This window comes from Equus przewalskii, chromosome 29, assembly GCF_037783145.1.
Source record: "Equus przewalskii isolate Varuska chromosome 29, EquPr2, whole genome shotgun sequence".
Lineage (NCBI taxonomy): Eukaryota > Metazoa > Chordata > Mammalia > Perissodactyla > Equidae > Equus > Equus przewalskii.
In genome coordinates, this window is record NC_091859.1 from 27194454 (window position 1) to 27219148 (window position 24695).

At 45.8% G+C, this 24695-nt stretch overlaps 1 protein-coding gene across 1 annotated transcript in view; it reads left to right on the forward strand.

The window, feature by feature from the left end:
• ASCL1 (achaete-scute family bHLH transcription factor 1) overlaps window positions 1–24375 on the forward strand; it is a 158142-nt gene extending 133767 nt beyond the window's left edge. The window contains exons 3-5 of the mRNA XM_008517652.2: window positions 3828–3974; window positions 22073–22894; window positions 23254–24375. Coding sequence (XP_008515874.1) covers window positions 3828–3974; window positions 22073–22847 — 922 coding nt within the window. The 3' untranslated portion in view covers window positions 22848–22894; window positions 23254–24375. The remainder of the gene's footprint in view (window positions 1–3827; window positions 3975–22072; window positions 22895–23253) is intronic.
• The last annotated feature ends 320 nt before the right edge of the window (window positions 24376–24695 follow it).

Here is a 24695-nt window from a genome sequence, read left to right on the forward strand (position 1 = left end):
TCAGTCTGAAGAAAAATCCAAAGTCAAAGCCAGGGGAGGCTGTTTCCACAGTAAGGCTTAGGAGTAAGCGTTGATACTCAACCGGTCAACCCAAGAGCCACCTCTTCCACAAAATCTTCTCTGACTCACTGCCCTGAGACAGGGGCGATCACCTCTCCTTGGCTCAGATAGCATCTGAACTTTCCTCTATAACTAAACTCATCAACTCTCCTGTTGTCTTGTCTTCACTCTTCTGTCTCCTCCTTCTAGATTAAATGCTCTCAGATCGGAAACCAAATCTTAGTCTTCCTAAATTCCAAGACTAAGCATGGTGCCTGATGCATACTAAGTACTCAATTCCTGTTAGTTTAATCAGAAATGTAAAAAAAAAAAATATGCACAAAAGGGCTCAGGGCAAAAAATGTTTGGGAAGAAATAAAAACTTTAGCAATAGGGGAATAATTAAACCATAGTTCTTTTACATAATAGAGGCACCCATAAAAGTTCCTTTAAAATCATGAAGAATTTATCATATCTTAAAATGCACACTATTCAACCAGTGACTGATAAAAGTAAAATATAAGGTCTTGCATTCTCCATTGTGTAAATGTGTCAAGAGGCATACAACAACAATGAAAAAGAATGAGAAAGAGATGTTTTCTCTAGATTGTGGGATTAGGAGAGAGTTTTTTTGTTATCTTTCTACCTTCCCACTTAAATGTATGCAAGGAAGGAAAGCTGCAAAGAAAAAAATTAGCTAGCCTAGAGAATTTGCCCAAAGCCATATTGGATTTCTAATTAGACATAAATAAGCTATCCGCTAGCTTTATTCTTTCCATCTCATTCTCTCGGGGAAGAGAAAGGGACAAATGTTTATTCAGCATTTAAATATTTGTTCTGTGTCAGGGATATTGTGGAGGTTATCTGGTTTAATTCTTTCTACAGTTTAATGAGATAGAGTTTTAGTATTTCCATTGTATGGATGAGGAATCTGAGATATCGCGGTCTTGTGGGATAGGAAGCAAAAGACCTGGGGTGGTGACGTTAGGCTTGGGAAAAGTACCCATCATCCTTTCCTTGAGAGGAGAGGCCTCTGAGGAAGAGAGGGTGGTATAAACACCCCTGTCCACTCAAAGACCCCTGGCCCCTTCAGAACCTCGGTAGGTTTGACCATTTGAAAGCTAGGGTCTTAGCGGCTGCAGTCATTACTCATTGAGTAATAAATTTGGGAAGCACATCTACTGAGGCGAACAGCCCATCAGACTACAGGCTGCTCAGTTTCTTGGTAAGACACATACATGATCTTAGGCATTTATTCCTCTTCTAAATCTTCTGCATCTGTCTCACTGTGGGGGAAGCTGGCTGAACTCTGAGGAGGAAGAGACACTTGGGGGACTAGAAATGAGTGAGATTCATCCATACTACCTAAAAATATTTATTAAGCTTTTGTTGTAAGGCAGGCACTGTTCTAGGTTCAGGGATAAAGCTTTATCCCTGAGTTTATGTTCTTTTTAGAGATGGACATTAATCGAATCATAGGAATAAATTCAAATTTACAATGGTAACAAATGGCGTGAAGGAGTTGTACATGATGCTGCAAGAACTTTTCCACAGGAAGTTATCTCAATCTAAGAATATGAACTAGAAAATATCTAGACGAAAGGGAAAAGGAAGAACCTAGAACTGCCTGGAACCTTCCAGGTGGAAGGACCAGCGTATGCAAAAGTCATGTGGTGGAAAAAATGGGGAACATGGGTTGAAGATGCAGCAGGAGACCTAGGGAAAGCCAGACCATGCAGAGTCTTGCAGACCATGTTAAGGGTTTTTAAAAAGTCTTTATCCTGAAAGAGTTGGGAAGCCGTTGAATTTCATAATTAGAGGGTGCTTCTGTGAGACTCGCATTATCACAAGATCACTCTGGCTGCAGCGTGCAGAGTGGAGTGGAGGGGGAGCAAGAGCAGTTAAGAGGTGGTTACTGTTGTCTAGGTGAGAAATGGCCATGGTGCTTTAGTCCTTGGACTAAAGTGGTACTGAGGGTGGAGAAGAAGAAAATGGAATGGGTTTGAGAAAGGTTTAGAAGGTTGAAAAAAGGAGTCAGTTTAGATATGGTGGGCAAGGGTGTGAAACAGGTCAAAGGTGACTCCTAGGCTGCTGAGTAGACAGAGACAGCAACATTCTCTGAGATGGCTCCATCCCTACTCTTGACGGACAAAAGAGACCCATCTGAGTGGGACTCTCCAGGCTAATCATTGAGAAGATCCCTGTGCAACTGGGACTCATGGGGATATTAAGGTAAAGGAGGAGAACATAAACCTTTATGTGTTATATTTGTAAAAATAATTTCTCTATTTGTATTTTACTTTGTGATTTATGTTTTCAAGTACATTATCTGTAAAATATCAATTATTTTCTCATTTTTAAAATGAGAAAATAAACTCTGAATATTGCAGTTATTTGTCCAAAGTCACACAGGCCATCTAGTCCAACTTCATGCTCTTTTTTGACTTTATTTCAGTCACTAATTCATTCATTCAATATGTTTACCACCTACTCATAGGCACTGAGGCAGATTTGTCATGAAGCTGATGAAGCTAAAGCTTGAGGGACGTGCACCTACCTAGACTCCTCCATCGCTCTCAAAGGGACCCCAGCAATGGTTTCACCTGGTCATATGTAGACAAATATTTTTGTAAAACTTTCCAAAGATAGTTAAACCACAATCTCGTAAGACTGACACCTCTTTCCATCCCAAAATCCTCTCCATCACACTTTTCATGTCTGGTGGCCCAGACATCTTTGGGATTGAACTAGGAAGTTAAGATGAAGATACATTTAGTTTGTGTTTAGTGGCTGCGTTATGTCATTTATAGTCACTTTCATGGATAGGTATTGCTGGTCATCCAGACGTAAGAAAGGTTTCCAGGAACAGTCCTACTGTCCACTGTCCTGAGTCACTGAGTCTTATAGTCTGGGGCCAGAAGTCTTGAGAGAGTGTTCTCAGTTTGCGGTTTTCTTCAACCCCTGGTCAAAACTGTTTCCTTTCTGGAGATCTAACGTATGACAATGTAAGTATAGTTAACAATACTGTATTGTATACATAGAGTTTGCTAAAATGTTCTCACCACAGACACATACACACACAAAAAAAAGAGAGAGAGAGAAAAAGAGTAAAAATAAAATGATAACTACGTGAGGTGTTGAGTGTGTTAATTGACTTAATTGTGGTGATACAAATAGCAAAACATCAAGTTGTACACCTCATAGATATACAATTTTTATTTGTCAAAAGTATACTTCAATAAAGCTGGGAAAAAATACTGCATTCTTGGCAACCCTCCTCCCAATAATGAAACAGAATTTTCTTCCTTCCTAGGAATATAGTTGATAATAAAGCATCAACAATTATAAACATATTTTTTGCTTTTTGATAAGAATTTTGTGAAATAAGTTTATCAGAATTCTTGTATTTGTATAGCACAAATCCATAGCAGCTCTACAAACAACTAGCATATTTTTGCATTAAGTAATATGCTTTGAGCATCCAAACTATCAATAATAAAGAGCAAATTTCAATATGTTACAGAAAAAATTGAATTATCTTTTCATTCTCTCTAAAAATAAGAGTAACAATTCTGAAGAGATAATCAAAGAGTGTGCACCAAAATATATAGAAAAAGTTATCGTAGAAGTTTTGCAGACAATTAACTTATAAAAATATGTTAATTTATTTGGAAATTTTGGCATTTTACTAGCTTTATATAATGTGTAATTTGCTTGTATTTTTGTTCTAAGGATATATTCCGTTTTCTACCTAACATTTATAATTTTATATTCTTTTTGTTAAATAGAGCCCTGAAGTTTTATAAGCCTCAGGCTTCCCAAATCTGGATCTGCCCCGGAATGAGAATTATGTGGACAAGACAGGAAAAGTACTCTGCTCACATTTCACTTAAAGTCTACGAGAGGACAGATGATAAAACAAGCACTAACAGCAGGTGAGTGGAGGCCAAGTGCTATGGGAGAGCACAGGAGGTGACCGATCGCCTCTAGTGTGGATGGTGATAGTTAGGGAAGGAAGATGATGCCCAAGCAGAAAGGAGAGGTGAGAATTTCTTAGCTAGAAAGAATAGCCCGAGCCTCATATAGGCATAGCCTGAAATCTTCACTGATCGATCTAGGGCCCATGAACTGCTTCTAATGCAAAGCTTTGATGACTTCAAACAGTTTGGCACTCCTCTTCTGTTACTGCTTCCCTGAATTGGCTTGCCTAGCTTCACCAAGGAGAGTTAGCTCCCCTTTCTTTGGTCTCCCTCAGCTCATGTTAGCATTCTGGTTTTGTGTTCAGAATTGCCTTTTTGCTTGCTTTGTTGCAAAAAGGAATATTATGTGAGCTCCCTGAACACAGGAACTGAGTCTTTTTTTAATCTTTGCATCCTGGAACATACTACATGCTTGGCGTAGAGTAGGTATCCAATAAATGTTTATGCAAATGATGTCTATTGAGCTCCTATTATGTGTCAGACCCTGTTCTAGACACCAAAAACTAACGGTAAATGGAACAAGCACAGTCCTTGCCCTCCTGGGGCTTACATTCTAGTGTCTGTTGAATGAGTGAATGAATGGTAGTAGGCATGCTACACCAGCTCATGAAAAGTGATGTTAGAAAAGGGAGTTGAGCTAGTCAGAGTCTGTCCCCATCAATCCCTCTTCCATAGCTCCAGACTTATCATCCATGGATACAATAGTGTCACTCCTCTGTTTAAAAATCTCTCAGACCATCACACTCAAACTGTTGGTCTTTCATTCAAGGCTTCCCATAGCCCAGTCCACCCTGCCCAACCAACCCAAACCCTTTGCACTCACCAACACAAGGCCCCTGCTCCTCCTGCTCCTCACTCCTGCTTCTCACACATTTGAGAAAATATCCATGAAAAGTTCTTTCTTTCCTGCTTTTTTACTCCCCAGATCCCCCCAGTATATAGTTGTATATTTTAGTTGTGGGTCCTTCTAGTTGTGGCATATGGGATGCCTCCTCACCATGGCCTGTTGAGCAGTGACATGTCCATGCCCAGGATCTGAACCAGTGAAACCCTGGGCTGCCAAAGCGGAGCACATGAACTTAACCACTTGGCCACGGGGCCAGGCCCCATGAAAAGTTCTGACAAGTAAACAACCCTCATTGTGTGATCCATCAATATCAACTGTACTAAATATCAATTAAGTACCTGCTATGTGCCAGGCTCCATTTGTTCCTTGGAGAGAAGACCTGATGGCTTTCCTCAAGACTAGGAAGATATTCACATAAAGAGATCACTACTGGTCCTAGAGAGCCTATGCCAAGTGGCAAATGAGGGGGACATACCAAGAGGGGGAGGATAGTTTTTCTGAGTCTTTTAAATTTTCCAATAAGAGCTTTTTGCATGCCACTTTCTGTATCATACATGCATACATCTTACACCAGTGAAAGAGCTTTAGTCCCACCAAGTTCATTTATTCAATCAACAAGCATCTATTAGCACCTTGTTTCGACACCATGCTAAGTGCTGGACATGCAAAAGGAGGCAAAGCAAAATCCCTACTATTACGGAACTTCAAGGGCAGTGGATTCTTATCCTAAGAAAATTGGGAGGCTATTGAAAAGGTTTGATTAGAAGAGCAATAAGGTATATTATACTTTGAAAAGTTTACTTTTCCTGGGCTGTGATATAAGCACCGTTTCTTTACACTCTGATGCTCCTGACACATTTGACTATGTTGTCTAGTTAGATCATTCTGGCAGCAATTAGGAGGCGATATTTGAGGGAGATGAAACTGGAAGCAGGATGACCAGTTGGTATTGAAATAGGGAAATGATATTAGTGATAGACAGGAGGAAAATGATTTAAATATACACACACACATATATATAAGTTGCATGTATATACTTATAACTGCATAGTTAATTACATATATATAGTTAAGCCTCAGTAATTGTGGAGAGGGTGTCAGTGAGCAGCGAGAGCTTGGGATGACTCCAGGATTTTGTTTTGAGAGTGTGGGTAGGTGACACCAAGCCCTGAAATATAGAACACAAAAGGAGGGAAAGATTTGAGGGAGTCAGAATGGTGAGCCCAGCTTCAAACATGTTGCACTTGATACATCAATGGAACACTGGAGAAGTGATGCAGGTCACACAAGTTTGAGATCCCTGGGAGAGTCCAAGCTAGAAACAAGAATTTGAAAGTCATCAGCAAAAGAGGTGGAAACTAAAACCTAAACACAGCAGGTGTCACCAGGAGACTTTATACTGTGATGGGAAACTGAAAACTAATCCTGAGGAAAAAAATGGTAAGAGGGCTAACAAGGAGTGAAGGAGGAGAGAGGAGAGATTATCAAGAAGAGGTGAGCAGTTGGAGTGATGTCAGCATGATGGTGGAATGAACTTCCCTGGGATTCTCTCCCCTCCAACATACAATGAAAAGGTTGATCCATACTCCAACAGAGGACATCCTAACACAACACAAAAAAACATGCAAGAGACACGCAGCCGTACGACAGGGGGAAGAAAGACTGGGGCCCCCTTGGAGGAGCTGGAATGGGGTAAGAGAAAACTTCGCTCCCTCCCCTAAAGACTGTGATCCACGACCAAAGGAGGCTCTGAGAGGGAAGGAACAGGGGAGGGGATGTCCATTTGCGGGAACATCAAGGACCCCCAAGGGGTCCTTGTGCAGCCTAGAGGCAAGACCTCTACTGGGGCAAGAGATTTTGCAGGGGGTGACCTCATCAAGCCAACACCCCAGGAGATAAGATAGTGAGAGAAGAGTGAGAAAGCCTGGAGCGCATGCAGGAAAAAGCCCCTCTCCCCCCACCCGCCCCGCCACTCCACTGCCTGGGATCTCAACTGAAGGTGGAGGACTCAGAATATGCAGCTCTTGACTCCCACCCAGTGGTGATAGGTGGTAACCAGACCAAATAATATCAGGATGCATAAGGAATGAACCAGCTCTTCTAGCAATATCAAACACTATGTCAAATCTCCAGACTAGAGAGAAAATGACAAATACCCAGAATTCAGTCCTGAGGACACAGAAATATGTACTCTAAATGACAATGAATTCAAAATAGCTATCATCAAAAAACTTAATGAGGTAAAAGAGAATGTAGAGAAACAATTCAACTAGGTCAGGAGCTACTTCACAAAAGAGATTGAAACTATAAAGAAGAATCAATCAGAAATATTAAAGATTAAAGACACAATGGGAGAGATAAAACAAAATAGGGATTCCCTGAACACTCGAGTGGACATTATAGAGGAGCATATCAGCATAATCGAAGCTAGACATGTTGAAATGCTCCAGACAGAGGAGTAGAGAGAACTAAGACCAAAAATAAGTGAAGAAAGTCTCTCAGAAGTATCTGACTCAATTAGGAAATGCAACATGAGAATTATAGGTATTCAAGAAGGAGAATGGAGCAGAAAGTGTGTTCAAAGAAATAATAGGAGAGAACTTCCAAAACCTAGGGAAAGAGGAAAATCCATGTGGAAGAGGCTTCCGGATCTCCTAGATATGTCAATGTAAAAAGACCTACTGCAAAGCATATAGTAGTAAAACTAGCACAAATGAATGACAAAGAAAGAATACTAAGGGCAGCAAGGCAGAAGAAAATAACCTACAAAGGAACCCCTATCAGGCTTTCAGCATATTTCTCTGCAAAAACCTTATAAGCCAAGAGAGAATGGAATGACATATTCAAATCTTTAAGAGATAAAAATGTTCAGTCAAGAATATTCTATCCAGCAAAAATATCCTTCAGATATGATGGAGAAATAAAAACTTTCCCAGACAAACAAAAGTTAAGGGAGTTTGTAGTCACGAGACTCCCCCACCACAAGAAATCCTCAAGAAGGTCCTCATACATGGAAAAAAAAAAAAAAGGAGAAAGGGGTTCCAAAGCATGGAGTAAGGAGATAAATAGGTAGACAGAATCAGAATAGGATAACAAATACTCAAGCATAGCATTAAAGAGAATAAGGAAGGAAACCACCAAAAACAAAGACAATCTTTTCAGTTTAACCACAAACTCACAACACAAGATGGAATAAGGTGTGAGAAAAACAACTTAGGAGGGGAGGAGGAAAGGACTGAATTGGTTTAGACTAAGGAAATAAGAAGCCATCAGAAAATGGACTATCTTATACACGAGCTTCTGAATACAAACCTCATGGAAACCTCTAAACAAAAAAGCAGAACAGAGACACAAATAAGAAATAAGGAGAAAACAAAGAAACACATCATAAAAAACTACATAATTCGATAGGTATACCAAAATACACAGGATGAGAAACAAAGGAAATTCAGGAGAACCAGAAGACAAATGATAAAATGACAGCATTAAGCCCTCATATATTAATAATCACCCTAAATGTAAATGGATTGAATTCTCCAATAAAAAGACACAGAGTGGCAAGATGGATTAAATAACAAGACCCAACAATATGCTGTCTCCAGGAAACACATCTCAGCTCCAATGACAAACACAGGCTCAGAGTGAAGGGATAGAAGACAACACTCCAAGCTAATGACAAACAAAAGAAAGCAAGTGTCACAATACTTATATTAGATAAAGTAGACTTCAAGATAAGGCAGGCAAAGAGAGGGAATCTATAATGATCAAAGGGACACTTCACCAAGAAGAAATAACACTTATAAATATCTATGCACCTAACATAGGAGCACCAAAATTCATAAAGCAACTATCAACAAATTTAAAAGGAGATATTAATAATAACAGAATAATAGTGGGGGACCTCAACACTCCACTCACATCGATGGATAGATCATCCAGACAGAAAATCAATAAGGAAACAGTGGAATTAAATGAAAAGCTAAACCAGTTGGACTTAATAGACATATATAGAACACTCCATCCAAAACCAGCAGAATACACATTCTTCTCAAGTGTACAAGGAACATTCTCAAGGATAGACCATATGTTGGAAAACAAGGCAAGCCTCTATAAATTTAAGAAAATTGAAATAATAGCAAACATCTTTTCTGATCACAATGCTATAAAGCTATAAATTAATTACAATAAAAAAGCTGATAAGGGACAAAGATGTGGAGACTAAACAACATGCTATTGAACAAGCAATGGATCATTGAAGAAATTAAAGGATAAATCAAAAAATATCTGGAGACAAATGAAAATGAAAACATACCATACCAACTCACATGGGATGCAGCAAAAGCTGTATTAAGAGGGAAATTCATTGCAATACAGGCACATCTTAACAACAAGAAAAATCTCAAATAGACAATCTCAAATTATACCTAATTGAATCAGAAAAAGAAGAACAAACAAAGCCCAAAGTCAGCAGAAGGAGAGAAATAATAAAAGTCAGAGCAGAAATAAACACTATTGAAACAAAAAAAAGGCAGTAGAAAGGATCAATGAAACAAAGAGCTGATTCTTTGAGAAGATTAATAAAATTGACAAACTCCTAGCCAGACTTACAAAGGCAAAAAGAGAGAAAGCTCAGATAAACAAAATTAGAAATGAAAGAGGAGAAATAACAATGGACACCACAGAAATACAATGGATTATAAGAGAATACTACAAAAAACTATATGCCAATGAAATGGATAATCTAGAGGAAATGGATAAATTCGTAGACTCTTACAACCTCCCAAAGCTGAATCAAGAAGAAACAGACGATCTGAATAGACCAATCACAAGGAAAGAGACTGAAACATAATCAAAAATATCCCGAAGAATAAAACCCCAGGACCAGATGGCTTCCCTGGGGAATCTACAAAACTTTCAGAGAGGATTTAATACCTATCCTTCTCAAGCTATTCCAAAAAATTAGGGACGATGGAACACTTCCAAACACATTCTATGAGGCCAATATCATGCTGATACCAAAGCCTGACAAGGATGACACAAAAAAGGAAAACTACAGGCCAACATCACTGATGAACATAGATGCAAAAATCCTTAACAAAATTTTGGCAACCCGAATTCAACAATACAGCAAAAGGATCATACATTATGATCAAGTGGGATGTATACCAGGGACACAGGGATGGTTCGACATCCATAAATCAATGAACGTGATACACCACATCAACAAATTGAGGAATAAAACCCACATGATCATCTCAATAGATGCAGATAAAGCATTTGACAAGGTCCAACAGCCATTTATGATAAAAACTCTTAACAAAATGGGGATAGAAGGAAATTACCTCAACATAATAAAGGTCACAGCCAACACCATACTCACTATATATAATCACTAAGTGGCTATAATCACTAAGACTAAAAATAAAAAATGTTGGAGAGGATGTGGAGAAAAGGGAACCCTCATACACTAGTGGTGGGAATGCAAACTGCTGCAGCCACTATGGAAAACAGTATGGAGATTCCTTAAAAAAACTGAAAATAGAACTACCATTTGATCCAGCTATCCCACTACTGGGTATCTACCCAAACAACATGAAATCAACAATCTAAAGTAATATATGCACCCCTATGTTCATTGCAGCACTATTCACAATAGCCAAGACATGGAAACAACCCAAGTGCCCATCGACTGGTGATTGGATAAAGAAGATGTGGTGTATATATACTATGGAATACTACCCAGCCATAAAAAAGACAAATTCATCCCATTTGCAACAACATGGAAGGATCTGGAGTGAATTACGCTAGGCAAAACAAGCCAGATTGAGAAAGACAAACACCAGATGATTTCACTTATATGTGGAATATAAACAAACACATGGACAAAGAAAACAGTTCAGTGGTTACCAAGGGAAGAAGGGTCAGGGGGTGGGCACAGGGGGTGAAGGGGAGCACTTATGTGGTGACAGTCAAGAAATAATGTACAACTGAAATCTCACATTGATGTAAACTAGTATGAACTCAATAAAAAGCAAAGCTAGGAAAAAGAAAAGAAAAGAAGAGGTGAGCAGTCAACAGTGCCAAACGCTTGGGGAAATCAAATAAGGTAGGGCCTGAAGTACCTATTACATTTAGGAAAAGGGAGCCACTCATGAGCATGTTAGTCTGGATTCTTCAGAGAAACAGAACCAATAGGAGATCTATTTATCTATCTACGTATATATGTATCTATGTCTATGTACATCCACACACACATATGTATATGTGTGTGTGTGTGTGTGTGTGTGTGTATACACACATAGAGAGAGAGAGATTTATTATAAGGAATTAGCTCAAGTGATTATGGAGACTGAGAAGTCCCAACATCTGCAGTCATTGGCAAGCTGGAGACCCAGGAGAGCAGATGGTGTAGTTCCAGCCTGAAGTCTGAAGGCCTGAGAACCAGAAGAGCCGATGGTGTAAGTTCCATGCAAGTCCAAGTTTGAAGGCAGAAGACCAGTGTCCCAGCTTAAAGACAACCAGGCTGAGAGAGTGTGTGAATTTTCCCTTACTCATCCTTTTTGTTCTATTCGGGTCTTCAATGGATTGGGTGAGGTGCGCCCACAGTGGGGAGGTCAATCTGCTTTACTCAGTCTATGGATTCAAACGTTAATCTGACCCAAAGCATCCTTAGAGACATACCCAGAATAATGTTTAACCAAATATCTGGGCACCCTCTGGCCCATTCAAGTTGACACATAAGATTAACCATCACGATGAGGAACTCCAGTGGTGATGAAGCTCAGGCAGGTAAGTGGGAGATAAGTAAATGGAACCATGGGCGTAGATTACTGTTATCGGAAACTTGACTGAGGGGTGAAACTGGTCATAAGATCAAGGAATGAGTTGCCTGTTTTTTAAGATGGGAAGGTAAGCATTTTATAAGTTATAAGTTTGTGGAACAATCAATCACACTTTCCAGATTGAGTCGGAGAGAGACTAGACTGGGAAGAAATAGATCTTGGGAAAGGAGATTAGAGAGAGGTACAGCAGAAGTGGGAACCAGAAGGAATCAGAGGGGAGGATGGAAGGTTCAGATTCCAAAGGTGGAGCTGCTCTGGGTGTAGCAAAGTCCAAGATGCAGCTTTGGAAGAGGTGGATGAAGGGAGGAGGAGGTTAAGCCTGCTGGAGTCTCCAAAGTCAAGGAAGCGAAAGGCTCCATGTTGAGCAGGTTGGTCCCATGGCCCTTTTCTTCCCACTGCGAGTTGGGTCCCGTTCATCAAAGACCATCTCTGCAATAACTCACCAGTCCTTTCCACCCTCCTCAGAAGTCACCAGGCATCCCTTTACCCAAAGAAAGGATATTTATAGGACTCGTGTAACTTTATCAGAAGAGATTTGTTCTTCACGGGTCTGAGTAATGGAGACTGTGTTTCATCACCTCGAATACCTCTAGATAACTAGTTCTCCAGCTTCTACGTACAAAAGGACTACTCTACAGCTTGTTTAAAAGGCCGATTGCACGGATTCTGACTTGGTGGGTCTAGGATGAACCTTCAGAATCTGAATATTAACAGGCACCTAATGTGGGTATTGTGGGGGGTTGAACTGAGTGGTATGGAGTAGAATTAGTAGAAGAGATTCGTGGTAATGTATGAGTCGAACTGCAAGATTTTCACGCAGTCCTCGCTGCAGTTCGAGAAATAACCGGCAGGTGGCGAGCGACTCACGCAACCCGCCACGGAGGACTTCGAGCTTCCTAGGTCCCCAAACCCCAAATCCCAAATCAGAAACTGCTCCAGCAGTAGAGGGAAGCCCTGTTACCCAAGCAAAGCCGTCAGCGAGAGTGGTGAGTTTCTTCTTTTCGCACGTGAATCCCGATGAGGAGCTAGTGGCCCACCTCTTACACTTGTCCCTGGGGCTAAAGTCATGCTGACCCATGACGCCGCCTTCCGGCCATCAGAAGCCATAATCCTGGCACCAGCAAGGACTGGTGTGCCTGGTGAAGCTGTGGGTGAGGTCATTTACTCCCTACAGTTTCTTGCTTTAGGAAAGAAGAGCAGAAGACGTTTGTCTGCTTAGAGGGGAGCTGTTGCCACCAGAGAGTCATGTGGTCGTGCCTGCATTGTCTACAGGGGCAGCACCTCACTCAGCCCTCTCACACTGTAGAAGAACAGCCTAGGGGAGTGTGAGCAATTTCCCCCGGGACACAGAGTTAGGAAGTTCCAGACCCTGGAGTCCCTCTGGACTTCAAGTGACTTGCCTTCTCACTGCACCTAACACCAACAAGTGTTAAAAGTGTGTGTGTATGTGGCGTTGGTTAGAGTCTGCTCAAGACTTGTCGTAGAGGAAAAGCTAAGGGACCACCATCTCCTTGGGGAAGAGAGACTGGATGACTTTGGGATGTGTTTGCGTAACAAGTCCACCCTTTTGTACCTAGACTGTCTATTTATTTGGGGGTAACCTGGTGGACTATTTGGAGGAGGGTGGGAGTCCAAAGAGGAATGGAGCCTGAGGGAAGCGGGCTCTCCATTGTTGCCCCCACTGTGTGTTTAATGCACCTTCTTCTCTTATACACCGCCTTTTCTGTCGGCTAAACTACAAGCTCATCCAAGGCAATGATTGTCTTCTTTATCTACAATTATGTTCAATAGTTATTTCATGAACCAATGAACATATCAACCTTGATCATTTGACATCAAAATGGTATTTTCGAACATCTTAGATGAATAGCGCATACCTTCTGTTAGGTATTTCAATATGCTTGCACTTATTTAGTAACGCCTGTTAAATGCGTTCACTGTGTGCCAGGCATTGTTCTCAGCCTTTTACAAATACGAACTCATTTAATTTTGTTTTTGTTGCTGTTTCTTTAAGTTTCCATGTCAACGAATATCTGTGTCTTATAAATCACCTTGTTCCTCTCCTTCCTCCTCCCCAAAAAAGTACCCAAGCCAGCAGGGTTGCATAGCGGTTAGGTTCACACACTCTGCTTCAGCGGTCAGGGTTCTCGGGTTGGGATCCTGGGCCTGGACACAGACACTGCTCATCAAGCCATACTGCGGAGGTGTCCCATGTACAAAATAGAGGAAGGTTGGCACAGAAGTTAGCTCAGGGCCAATCTTCCTCACCAAAAAAAAAGAAAAAAGAAAAAAGAAAGAAAGAAAGTACCCTGCTGGTGGTGCAAATACTAGTCCTGAGGAAGAGTGGTGGGAGGGAGGGAAGCGTTAACTGGCCGACCTGGAGCAGGTGCACAGTTTCCCAGGTGGACACCTTGCCCTGGCAGGCTGCTTCCTTCCTAACTTCTTGGGAGCAAAACTTGCCCTGGGCCCGCAGGGCCAACATCCAGGTCTGCACAGAGAGGGAAACGGCTCGCAGCCGCCTGCCTGATTTATAGGCCGGAGCGTTCCCGGGCCGCGCCGCAAGGAGTCGGGCTGAGCTCGGACTTTGGCGAGGTGATGATGGACACAGGACACGTGGCCACACAATGGGGACACACGACTGACCTCAGTCACTTCGGCAAAGTGCCCCTGCTTTTGGGAGGCGGCAGGACCATTTCAGGAGCTCCAGGGCTCCGGACGCCTGCGCTCCTCGCCCCAGCCGGTAGCTCCCCTCACCCTGCAGAGCGCAGAGAGCACCTAAGGGCGCGCTGGCCCCCCGAAGCGCTCAGGGACCCCCGATCCTGAGCTTTAACTTCCTTCCCCGAGGATGGGAGTCTTGGTGCGTTCCACACTGTGTAAAGAAAGGCATACGAACCGTCTCCACTCGAGGGCTGAGACTGGACGGGACGCGCTGGGAGTGAACTTTCCCGGCAGGTCAGATTTAGGCACCCGGGGATTTTGTGACGTCACGATGCGGCCGGTGTGGGGGTGAAAGACCGAGGAAGGGTCAAAAGAGGGTGGAGTGTGTGTGTTGTGCGTGTGGCAGGAGATAAGGGAGAGGAGAAGAAGGGAATGGAGGAAGGGGACAGGGGACGCATGAATTTGAGAAGGAGCAATCAAGTTGGGGAAAAATAGCAGGACTCTTTTTCTTCCCTCCTATATGCAAACTGTCACCTTGGGTTAGCGTGAGCCCTTATCTGGCTCATTAGCATGAGCTGTGGCTAACGCGCTTAAACCCTCTAATTATTTATTATGCCGTCACGGAGCGGGTCGAAACCCCGGGGCGCACTTGCGGGAGCGGCAGAGGCGGCCCCGCGCGGGGCTGGGGCGCGGCGCCCAGTCTGGCTGGACGACGCTCCCGGGGAGAGACCCTCCACGCCAGGAGCCCCGCAGGGCGCTGCTCTTCAGAATTGCTGGGATGTATCAGAAATGCCCTCTCCACAAGATTCACCCCAAGGAGGGTGGTGCGGCGCTTGTTTCTCTCCTCTACTACTTCCGCCGGTTCTTGTCTCTTGCTAGCTCCAAAGACTGAAGTTGGAGCAAAGGGGAACAATATTTCTGCGAAGATGAAAGCCAAACCAGGAGTGGGGAACTTGAGCTGGGTGGTGTGTTGGGTGCACATTCCCGAAGGATCCTGGGGAGAACCTAAAGATTGGGCGAGCCTTCTTTCTCTCCCCACGCTCCTGCCCGCCCCTTGTGTTCCAGAGAGTTCAGAAAGTTGGGGGGAAACGCGCTGGGCTGAAAAGCGGCCGCTCACGTCCACGGTTCTATTCAGAAAACAGTTTCAAAATAAGTTAACCTCTGTAGGGTGTTTTTCCCCCTCCCCTTCTAATTGTCCCCCTTTCCCCCGCCCTGTCTCCATTCGAGTCTGTTTTATGTTCTGCGTTGTGCCAACTATTTTATCTTTATTCCTTCTCTTTCTCTGCGGCCATTCATTCCTTTTTGTGTGTGTGGCTTCTCCGGCTGATGTGCGGCTGGTTACCACCCACTGCACGCTCGCTCCTGTAGCTGAGGTGTTTCTATACAAACTCGAGCGTCCAGTTGTCATATTAATTATTACACTGAGTAATGACAGAAATGGTCAAAATAAGGGGAGACTCGAGAGCGCTTTTTCTTGCTGCTCAAAGATTCAGCAAAGAAGCCGTGCAACAAAGCACTAATTGGTCCCCAGAAACACTCCGACAAGGCATGGAAGATAGGTTTCATAGAACCCTGCGATTGTGAAGGGGGAAAAGCTCTGAATGGACCCCACGCTTCCTTTCTAAACTCTCTTGCTGAGCAAAAAATGGACCTCTGTTTGAATACTGCCCTGATCCTTGAATACTATACCCAGCAGAGAAAAAAATGCACCATTTATTGTAAGTTTTTTTTTCTTCTCCAGCTATTCATGGGTTCTCTGTGAAGAATCAGCTGGTTTTGTTTACCGTGAAAGACCTTTACTTTATTTTCATTCTTGGGCGAGGTGGGGAAGGGGGAGGGAAGGAGAGCCATGTGCCTAGACGGAGAGAAGCTGGGCTACTGTAACAAAATAGAGTGTAACAAATCCTACAAAAGTTTAGAATGTATTGATTCTTTGCAGAGCTATATAGATTAACGACTTTCTTTATCCTTATCCGAGGAAGGTATTTAATCATAATGTAAATGGGGCTTTAGAAAAAATAAAGACTTAGCGTTACTCCTTATTTGGAGAACTTCAAAAGGACTGGCTGGCCAGGGTGGCTGCAAATTACCCCCTCCCCCCATCCCCATCTCCCCTCCCACAGTAAAATAATAGTTTGTGCTTTTTTTGTTTTGTTTTTCCAGCTTTTTTTCTTTTCTTTTTAAGGCGTATTGAAAGAGCAAATAGATTTGTTAGAAACCTGGATTCCTTGATGCAGGTGCGGGCCCGGCCGCTCTGACCAAGAAGCCGAGCCAAGTCAGTGGTTTGTGCTATTCTGCCCACTGAACAGTCCATCCCAGGCCCGACCCAGTTCAGAGTGGGCAGCAGCGGCTTCTGAAGTTACCTTGGGAGGGTGTGCTTGGAGACTGTAGATTATGCAGTTGTGGACTTTTCATTTCCCTGGGGAGGACAGTGTCAAGCACAGGCTTAGAGCCGCATACACCAGGCACAGAGGCCCTGTGTTATAGCACTGGAAACCGAGGATCTTCTATGAATGCCCTGCACACCCACTTTTCTCAAAGTATCCATGGCTTCTGGGGCTTGGTGCTCAATAAAATCAAGGATTGCGCTAACACTCTTGTGTCCAAATCAAGAATCAAGGCCTGTGTTCTCTGGTAATCTCTTTGCTTCTTATGTGGGATCCAGTATAAGTATAATTTTATGAAATGATCCATTCAATGGAAAACCTAGTTTCACTTTTAAGATTAACTCTCCTCCCCTCCAAGAAAAAGCACAGAGGGGGCTTTTTAAAAAGAGATGAGGAGTATCTCCTTTCCAAGAAGAGAAGGGGCACAATTCTGGAGCTTGAGGATTCTGTGCAAGCAAAGCTGGCACTGGCCTGGCCTTGAACTTTGAGTGGAAATTAAGGTGGCAGGAGACTCAGGGCCCCAGGGCCTCAGGTTCACTGGGTAGCAGATTCCTATGTCACTAGGGAAGCCATCTCCCCATGTAGATCCTGGTGCTGAATGTGGAGAAGGTTCAAGATAAGGAGTGGTCCACCTCCAGGATTCCCTCACATAGAAGAGGCAGCTGAAGGTGCAGAAACTAAGGCCCTTATTGTACTGCAGGAGAAAGAGAAACCTTCCCATTTTTCTGAGATGTCTATATTCTGGGTAGGACACACCAAAGGGGGTCAGTGTCCTGCCTCCCCCTCATAAGAATGGCAATCCCTGATACGTGTGGAGGGATTTGCAAAGTGAATTCACAAAGAACATCAGATTTAATTATCCTGACAGCCTTGACAGATAAGCCAAGGGAGTGCCACCTCTTCATTTATGGATGAAGGTATCAAACACTCCTTTTGTGAGCTGTTTTCTTTTCCCTCCACATCGAGATAAATGGGACCTTGAGTGTCCTGGTGAAGTAAAGCCTGGGGACTTGCCCAGAGTCAGGCCTAGTGGGTGGCAAGGGAGGTCAGGGCCGGTGGCTCTGCTGAAGCCCCCTCCATGTGCCGGCCGTGAAGTGGGTCTGGGTGTGATCTCACTTACTACTGTCAATGTTAAAAATTTGGCTCCTATCTCCACCATCTTGATTTGGGAGCATCATCACTATTCCTCAAAAATGACAGGAATTACCCACTCTTAGGTGCTGGGCCAGTAGGACAGGATAGCATGGGATCTCCAATGGCTGTAGTAATGATCACAGTGTGGTTCCAAGATGTCAAGCATCCTCTTCCCAAAACCCCATCCTGGATGGGCTGTGTAAGCAGCAGAATGGCTTTAGAACAGCTATTCTTATTCATCCCTTCCCAGACCCTTCCCAGACTCCAGATCTGGAGTGCTTCATATACATCTCGTTGAAATCTCTCAAGTCTTGGAGGTAGATGCTATAACTATGGACATGGTACGGAGGAAGAAAGCTAGACTCAGAGTGTAGGCTGTTTGCTCAAAGTCACATCGCTGTTAAATAACAGAACCTGGGTACCAAATCAAGTTTATCTGCTTTATCCCTCCAGTGCAAGATTTGGAGTCCCCTGGCCTAAGCGAGCCAGTGGCCCCTCTCTCAGGTGTGCATGTTGGGGGAGGGGAGTCATAATTGAGGTCACAGGATCTGAGGCAGAATTCTGATTGGCTCTTGAGCCTTGGTCCTTTGCTCCAAACTGGTAAAAATTTTTAAAAAAAGTAAAAAAAAATAAAAAGACCTGAAAGTCAATTTCAGTGAAGAACTCCCGTCTGTAGGGTGCAATCCCGAAAGGCAGAGGTGCAAACTCGGGGAAAGATTCTAAACCTCTCTACCTTAGTGGTGGAGGAGAAAGTGGAGACAGTGCTGGGCTGGGAGCGTGATGGGGAGCATTCTTTGTATTTACTCCAGTGGGAGGAAGAGAACGCCTGGGTTCTTGGAAAGCTTTGCAAAGCATGTAAGGAAGCAGGCTGAGGATGCGGGAGTGGGGAGAGTGAGGACGGAATTTTGGCTCGGGACTGGAGCGGGCAGAATAGGGACAAATGTTCCGGTGGCTTTGGCCGGAAGGATCCCAGCGCCCGAGCTGTCTTTTCTCCTGGGCGGAGGCCAACAAGTAGGGCCACTACAATGCGCGTTTTCATAGTTGGTGCTTCCATTTGGGCGCCCATTTCGTGTGTGTGGTTGGGAGTAGGCTCTGTGTGTGTGTCTGCGTGTGTGTGTGTGTCTGCGTGGTTGGGAGTGGGCTCTGGCCTTGAAGTCCCTGATAATTAGGATCTCTGTGCACGCGTGAAACCTGCATGTGAAAAGGAAACTGAGAACATGTGCTGGCTATCTGCAAATTTTGCGCGCTCCTAGGTACGTTTCGAAATTAGCTGATGTACGCCCCTCCTGCACAGATCAGGAAACTGAGGGCGTTGGAGGAAGAGGAACTTGTTCTAGGTTACAACGTAAAATAGTGGTAGAGCCAGGACTGCGGACCTTTTAAGTGTGGAATGATTAGAGTCTGACTTGGAAAGGAGCTCAGGGTGCATGATTCAACCCAATGGGAAAGAAAACGCAGTTAGACGTGTCGCTGTTGGCGACACCCCACCCCCCCCCCCCCAACACACACACACTATTTTGAGAGAGAGGAGTGGATGGGCCACAAGGAGGCTTTGCCTAGGCGCCTCCTAGCGGCCTGCACCCAGAGCTCACAGCTGCAGCACGTGGATGGCCGGAAGTGCCTGAATAACCGCTCTTTCGCCAGTCGTGGAGGCTTCCTCGGGGTGGAAAACCGGTGCTGTGGCTTTGCTTCAGGCCTCATCGTCTCTTACACTTCCTGAAAGAGGAGACAAATGTGATCTTGGAGACCTGTCAGCTCCTTTCCTGGAGTGGGAGGTGGGAGCAGAGGGCAGAGGTGTAAATCCTGCAAAGTCTTGTGGCGTCAGCGAGTCCCAGGTTGGAGGGGTGGGTGACATGTGTCTGTGTGGGGAGGGAGGTTTACAGAGCTGATCTCTTTTGGCCTGAGTCAGTACTATGCTTCCCAAACTCCCTCGTTTTAAAAGAGGAAACTGAGGCAGAGAAGAGAGGTGATTCACCTCGGGAGCTACCTGTCCTTACTACCCATCACCACCACTATTGCTCCGACAATACTCATAGCCAGACACACATACCAAGGGGGGTTCCCTGCGTCACTTCCATGGATCCTTTAGACAGACCCATCTCCACAAAAGGAAGTTCAATGAGAAGCAATTATCCCGTTAATTCACTACAACCATCCCTTCGCCCAGGTCTCTGATCAAAACTGCCTATTTCTCCTGGACAAATCAACCGGATGATTACCCTTTGCTTCCTTCTGCCTATGTAGACGCGACCTGAGACGTGCCCCAGCCTCCTCTCCGTGCCTGCACCAGAGCAGGACAGAGATGTGACCCGTTGCTGCGCCCGCTTTCCGCGAAGCGCCGTGTCCCAAGGCGCCCTGAAGCTGGACCCGGCTCCGGCCAGAGAGCGCCAGGGCCGAGGGCCCAGGAAGGACGCCTGGGCAGGCGCTGTCCAAGCGGGCAAGCGACGGCTGCAAGCGCCTCCCCCTCCCGCGCGGCGCCAGCACGCGGCCCCACCGGGCTCGGCTCCCAGTCGCCTGCCACCAGCCCGCCGGGCACACGCCTGGGGCGGGATGGAGGCTGCGCCAAGGCCTCCGAGGTGCTTAAGGCGGCGCTCTGAACAACCAGAAAAGCTCCTCCAGTCCCCAAAGCTCCATCACCCTCCCCCCGCCCCGCCCCACATCTTTCTTCTCAGACCCAACCCTGGAATATCCTAGAGAGCTCCCTTCTTTCTGCATCCACCCCAGCTGGTCTGGAAATAATCCTGTGAGGGGTGTGGGGGGGGGGGGGGGCGATGCTTCAGGCAGCCCGAGGTCATTCCGCGGGGCATCCCGGACATGCACACCTACCTATAGCACTGATCACAAACACCGCTTTGCGTGATCACCTCCCTTCGCCTCGACCCCTTCCACACTTGCTCCTTGTGGGGAGCACATCCTAATTTTTAGACCTGGATGGGACATTAGAGACCATCTAATCCAACTTTCTGTTGCTACAGACAAGGAAACTGAGGCTCAGAGAGGATGCCACTTACCAAGGACTACAGAGCTAGTGAGAGGACGCAATGGGAGTGGAACTCAGGTCTTAAGAGTACTTTTACATGAACAGTCCAGTACTTCTGACGGAGTTCCCCTCGTCTTTCTGAATTTCAATAGCAAATTTGCTTCAGCTCCCAAAGACAGTAAAGATTCCCAAGAGAACGGGGTGAAGGAAACAGAAAAAATGGAGCCCCGCTCCCCCCAACCTCAAGATTGCCCCGTGCCACTTTATCTGCCCAAACCCTTTCCCGTGCTTTGCTCTAAGTTCTCAGGAAAATCCTGGGGCACTTCACCCTAAACCTTTGCACCCATACACCCCAATTTCCAGAGCCATTTGTCCCTCTTGTGACGCCGGCCCCCCCGTCTAGAGCCACCCCCGGCTGCAGCCCGCCCCGAGCGCGCCGCCTGTTTATTCAGCCTGGAGTCCGGCACGCGCCAGGCGCACGCACTGCAACAACAAACCCGGCTGAATGGAGAGTTTGCAAGGAGCGGGCGCAGGGAATGGGCGGGGGGAGGCGAGGGGAGGAGGGGGAGTTGGGGAGTGGGTGGGAGGAGGAGGTAAGAGGAGGGGGGAGTGGGGGCTGCAGCCGCTTGCTGCAGCAGCGGGGAGTGGGGGGCGAGGCGGGGCCAGGGCTGCGCGTGGGGCTGGGTGTCCCATTGAAAAGGCAGCCGCACTCCGGCCGCCCAGCACTCTCTCACTTCTGGCCAGGGAACGTGGAAGGCGCACCGACAGGGAGCTGGCCAGGGAGGGCGAGTGAAAGAAGGAAATAAGAAAGAAAAGGGTGTTAACAAAATAATAAAAACAGCTTGAGCTACGGCTGGAGAGACCGAGACCCGGCGCAAGAGAGCGCAGCCCTAGGGGGAGAGGAGCGGGAGACTCAACAGAGCGCGCTCGCCGCTGACTTTTGCTTCTTCTGCCTTTTTTTTTTTTTTTTAAACAAGAAGGCGCTAGCGGCAGCCTCACACGCGAGCGCCACGCGAGGCTCCCGCAGCCAACCCGCGAAGGGAGGAGGGGAGGGAGGAGGAGGAGGGGAGGGAGGAGGAAAAGCATTTGCACCTTCTTTGCTCCCACCCTAAGAAGTCTCCCGGGGATTTTGTATTTTGTTTAACTTCCCTCCGGGCTCCTTCTTCATCTGTCCCCTTCTTTCCCTCTCTGTTCGTGCATCCAAGTCCTGTCTGTGTCTCCCTCGTGCGCCCCGCACCTCGCGTCCCGGCTCGCTCCGATTCCGCGACTCCTTGGCCGCCGCTTCGCATGGAGAGCTCTGCCAAGATGGAGAGCGGCGGCGCCGGCCAGCAGCCCCAGCCGCAGCCCCAGCAGCCCTTCCTGCCGCCCGCAGCCTGCTTCTTTGCCACTGCCGCAGCCGCGGCGGCAGCGGCCGCGGCGGCAGCAGCGCAGAGCGCGCAGCAGCAGCAGCAGCAGGCGCCGCAGCTGAGCCCGGCGGCCGACGGCCAGCCCTCAGGGGGCGGTCACAAGTCAGCGCCCAAGCAAGTCAAGCGACAGCGCTCGTCCTCGCCCGAACTGATGCGCTGCAAACGCCGGCTGAACTTCAGCGGCTTCGGCTACAGCCTGCCGCAGCAACAGCCGGCGGCCGTGGCGCGCCGCAACGAGCGCGAGCGCAACCGCGTCAAGCTGGTCAACCTGGGCTTTGCCACCCTTCGGGAGCACGTCCCCAACGGCGCGGCCAACAAGAAGATGAGCAAGGTGGAGACGCTGCGCTCCGCGGTCGAGTACATCCGCGCGCTGCAGCAGCTGCTGGACGAGCACGACGCGGTGAGCGCTGCCTTCCAGGCTGGCGTCCTGTCGCCCACCATCTCCCCCAACTACTCCAACGACATGAACTCCATGGCCGGCTCGCCGGTCTCATCCTACTCCTCGGACGAGGGCTCTTACGACCCCCTCAGCCCGGAGGAGCAAGAGCTGCTCGACTTCACCAACTGGTTCTGAGGGGCTCGGCCTGCTCAGGCCCCGGTACGAATGGACTTTGGAAGCAGGTAAGTTGCCTTTTAGAGTGAACAGGGTGTATTTTCTTGTCTTCAGCTTTTTTCCTCCGTCTTAGTGTCTGTAGGAGGGGGACTGTCTCCACGGAGATGGGGGGGGGAGTGTTGCTTTAAAGGATTTGTTAAAGTTTGTCTATTTCAAATCCTGATTTGTTAGTTTCAGCTGAGAGCGGCTTTGCCTAGATATCCAAGAACTGGAGGGTAGGGGTGAGGTGGGGAGATGCTGAAGAACCGAGTACTAGAACCTGTCAAAAGAGGCTCCATACCTGACAGATCCTCTCCCAAACCTCCGTTTTTCCCCACCACCAGCCTCCAAGTTCACGCTAACCTCTCCCGTTCTTCTTATGTTATAGGGCGACCGCACAGCCTGCATCTTTAGTGCTTTCTCGTCAGCGATGTTGGAAGGGAGAGAAAAGTAAAAAAAGAAGAAGAGAAAAAGGAGGGGGGAACCCCCAGGCACCCAACCCCAACGCCAACTAAGGGACGCACGTCTGAGAAGCAAGGCTCTTAGAGAACAGCGATGCGCTCGGAACAGTATCTTTACACTCCAATCATTCACGAGATATGAAGAGTGACTAGGACCTGAGTCGTTGCACAAAATGCAGCTTGGGTGCAAAAGCAGTGGGCTCCTGGCAGAAGGGAGCAGCACATGCCCTATAGAAACTCCCACCCACCACTAACAGGCAGAACTGAAAGCGCTTGCTGGGAGGTTCACCTCCGCCCTCTCTGAAAGCCCAGTTCTTAGCCCTCTAGAAATGGGTTGTGTCCTTACTCTCAGTATCTCCCATCCCAATAAGCTGTAGACATTTGTCTGCAGTGAAATGATGCTATCCTCAGTCCTTTGAAACCCCGATCCTCCGGGGCGCCCTCCCCAAGCCCCACTCCCTCACACCATCTTTTCTACAGTTTTCATCATAGAATGCTTCCAATCTTTTGTGAATTTTTTTATTATAAGAAAAATCTATTTGTATCTATCCTAACCAGTTTGGGGATATATTAAGATATTTTTGTACATAAGAGAGAAAGAGAGAAAAAATTTATAGAGTTTTGTACAAATGGTTTAAAATGTGTATATCTTGATACTTTAACATGTAATGCGTTACCTCTGCTATTTTAGATGTGTAGTTCACCTCGCAACTGCCATTTTTCCCTATGTGGTTTTGTAAAGAACTCTCCTCATAGGGGAGATCAAAAGGCCACCAGATGTACTTCAGCACCAATGTGTCTTACTTTATAGAAACTTTGTTAATGTATTAATGATGTTATTAAATACTGTTCAAGAAGAACAAAGTTTATGCAGCTACTGTCCAAACGCAAAGTGGCAGCCAGTTGGTTTTGCCTTTGGGGAAATTTCTATCACTGCCTTTTTTTTTTTCTTACTGTTTTATTACAAACTTACAAAAAACGTGTATAACCCTGTTTTATACAAACTAGTTTCATAATAAAACTTTTTTCTTTTTTTTTACAAATGAAAATAATCAGCTGCCTCTCACTGTTCTTTGATTTCACTGCTTATGTCTAAGTTATTATGGAAATGCCAAAGGGAAGGGGGCGGCGAAGATGAGGATGGTGCAAAAGAGTGGCAGAAATGACGAAGATAAGTGCTATGACCAGTCCTACTAGAGATGACTCTATAACGAATGTAGAGGAACAAGATATATATATATATCTCATTAAAGCCGGGTTTCTTGCCCTTTTATGCTGTGAATTTACACATCTACCTAGAGAATAGGTGGTGATTAATGGCTGCATCATCTTTTGATAAAATGACTATAAGTTTAAAACTCCCCCCCAA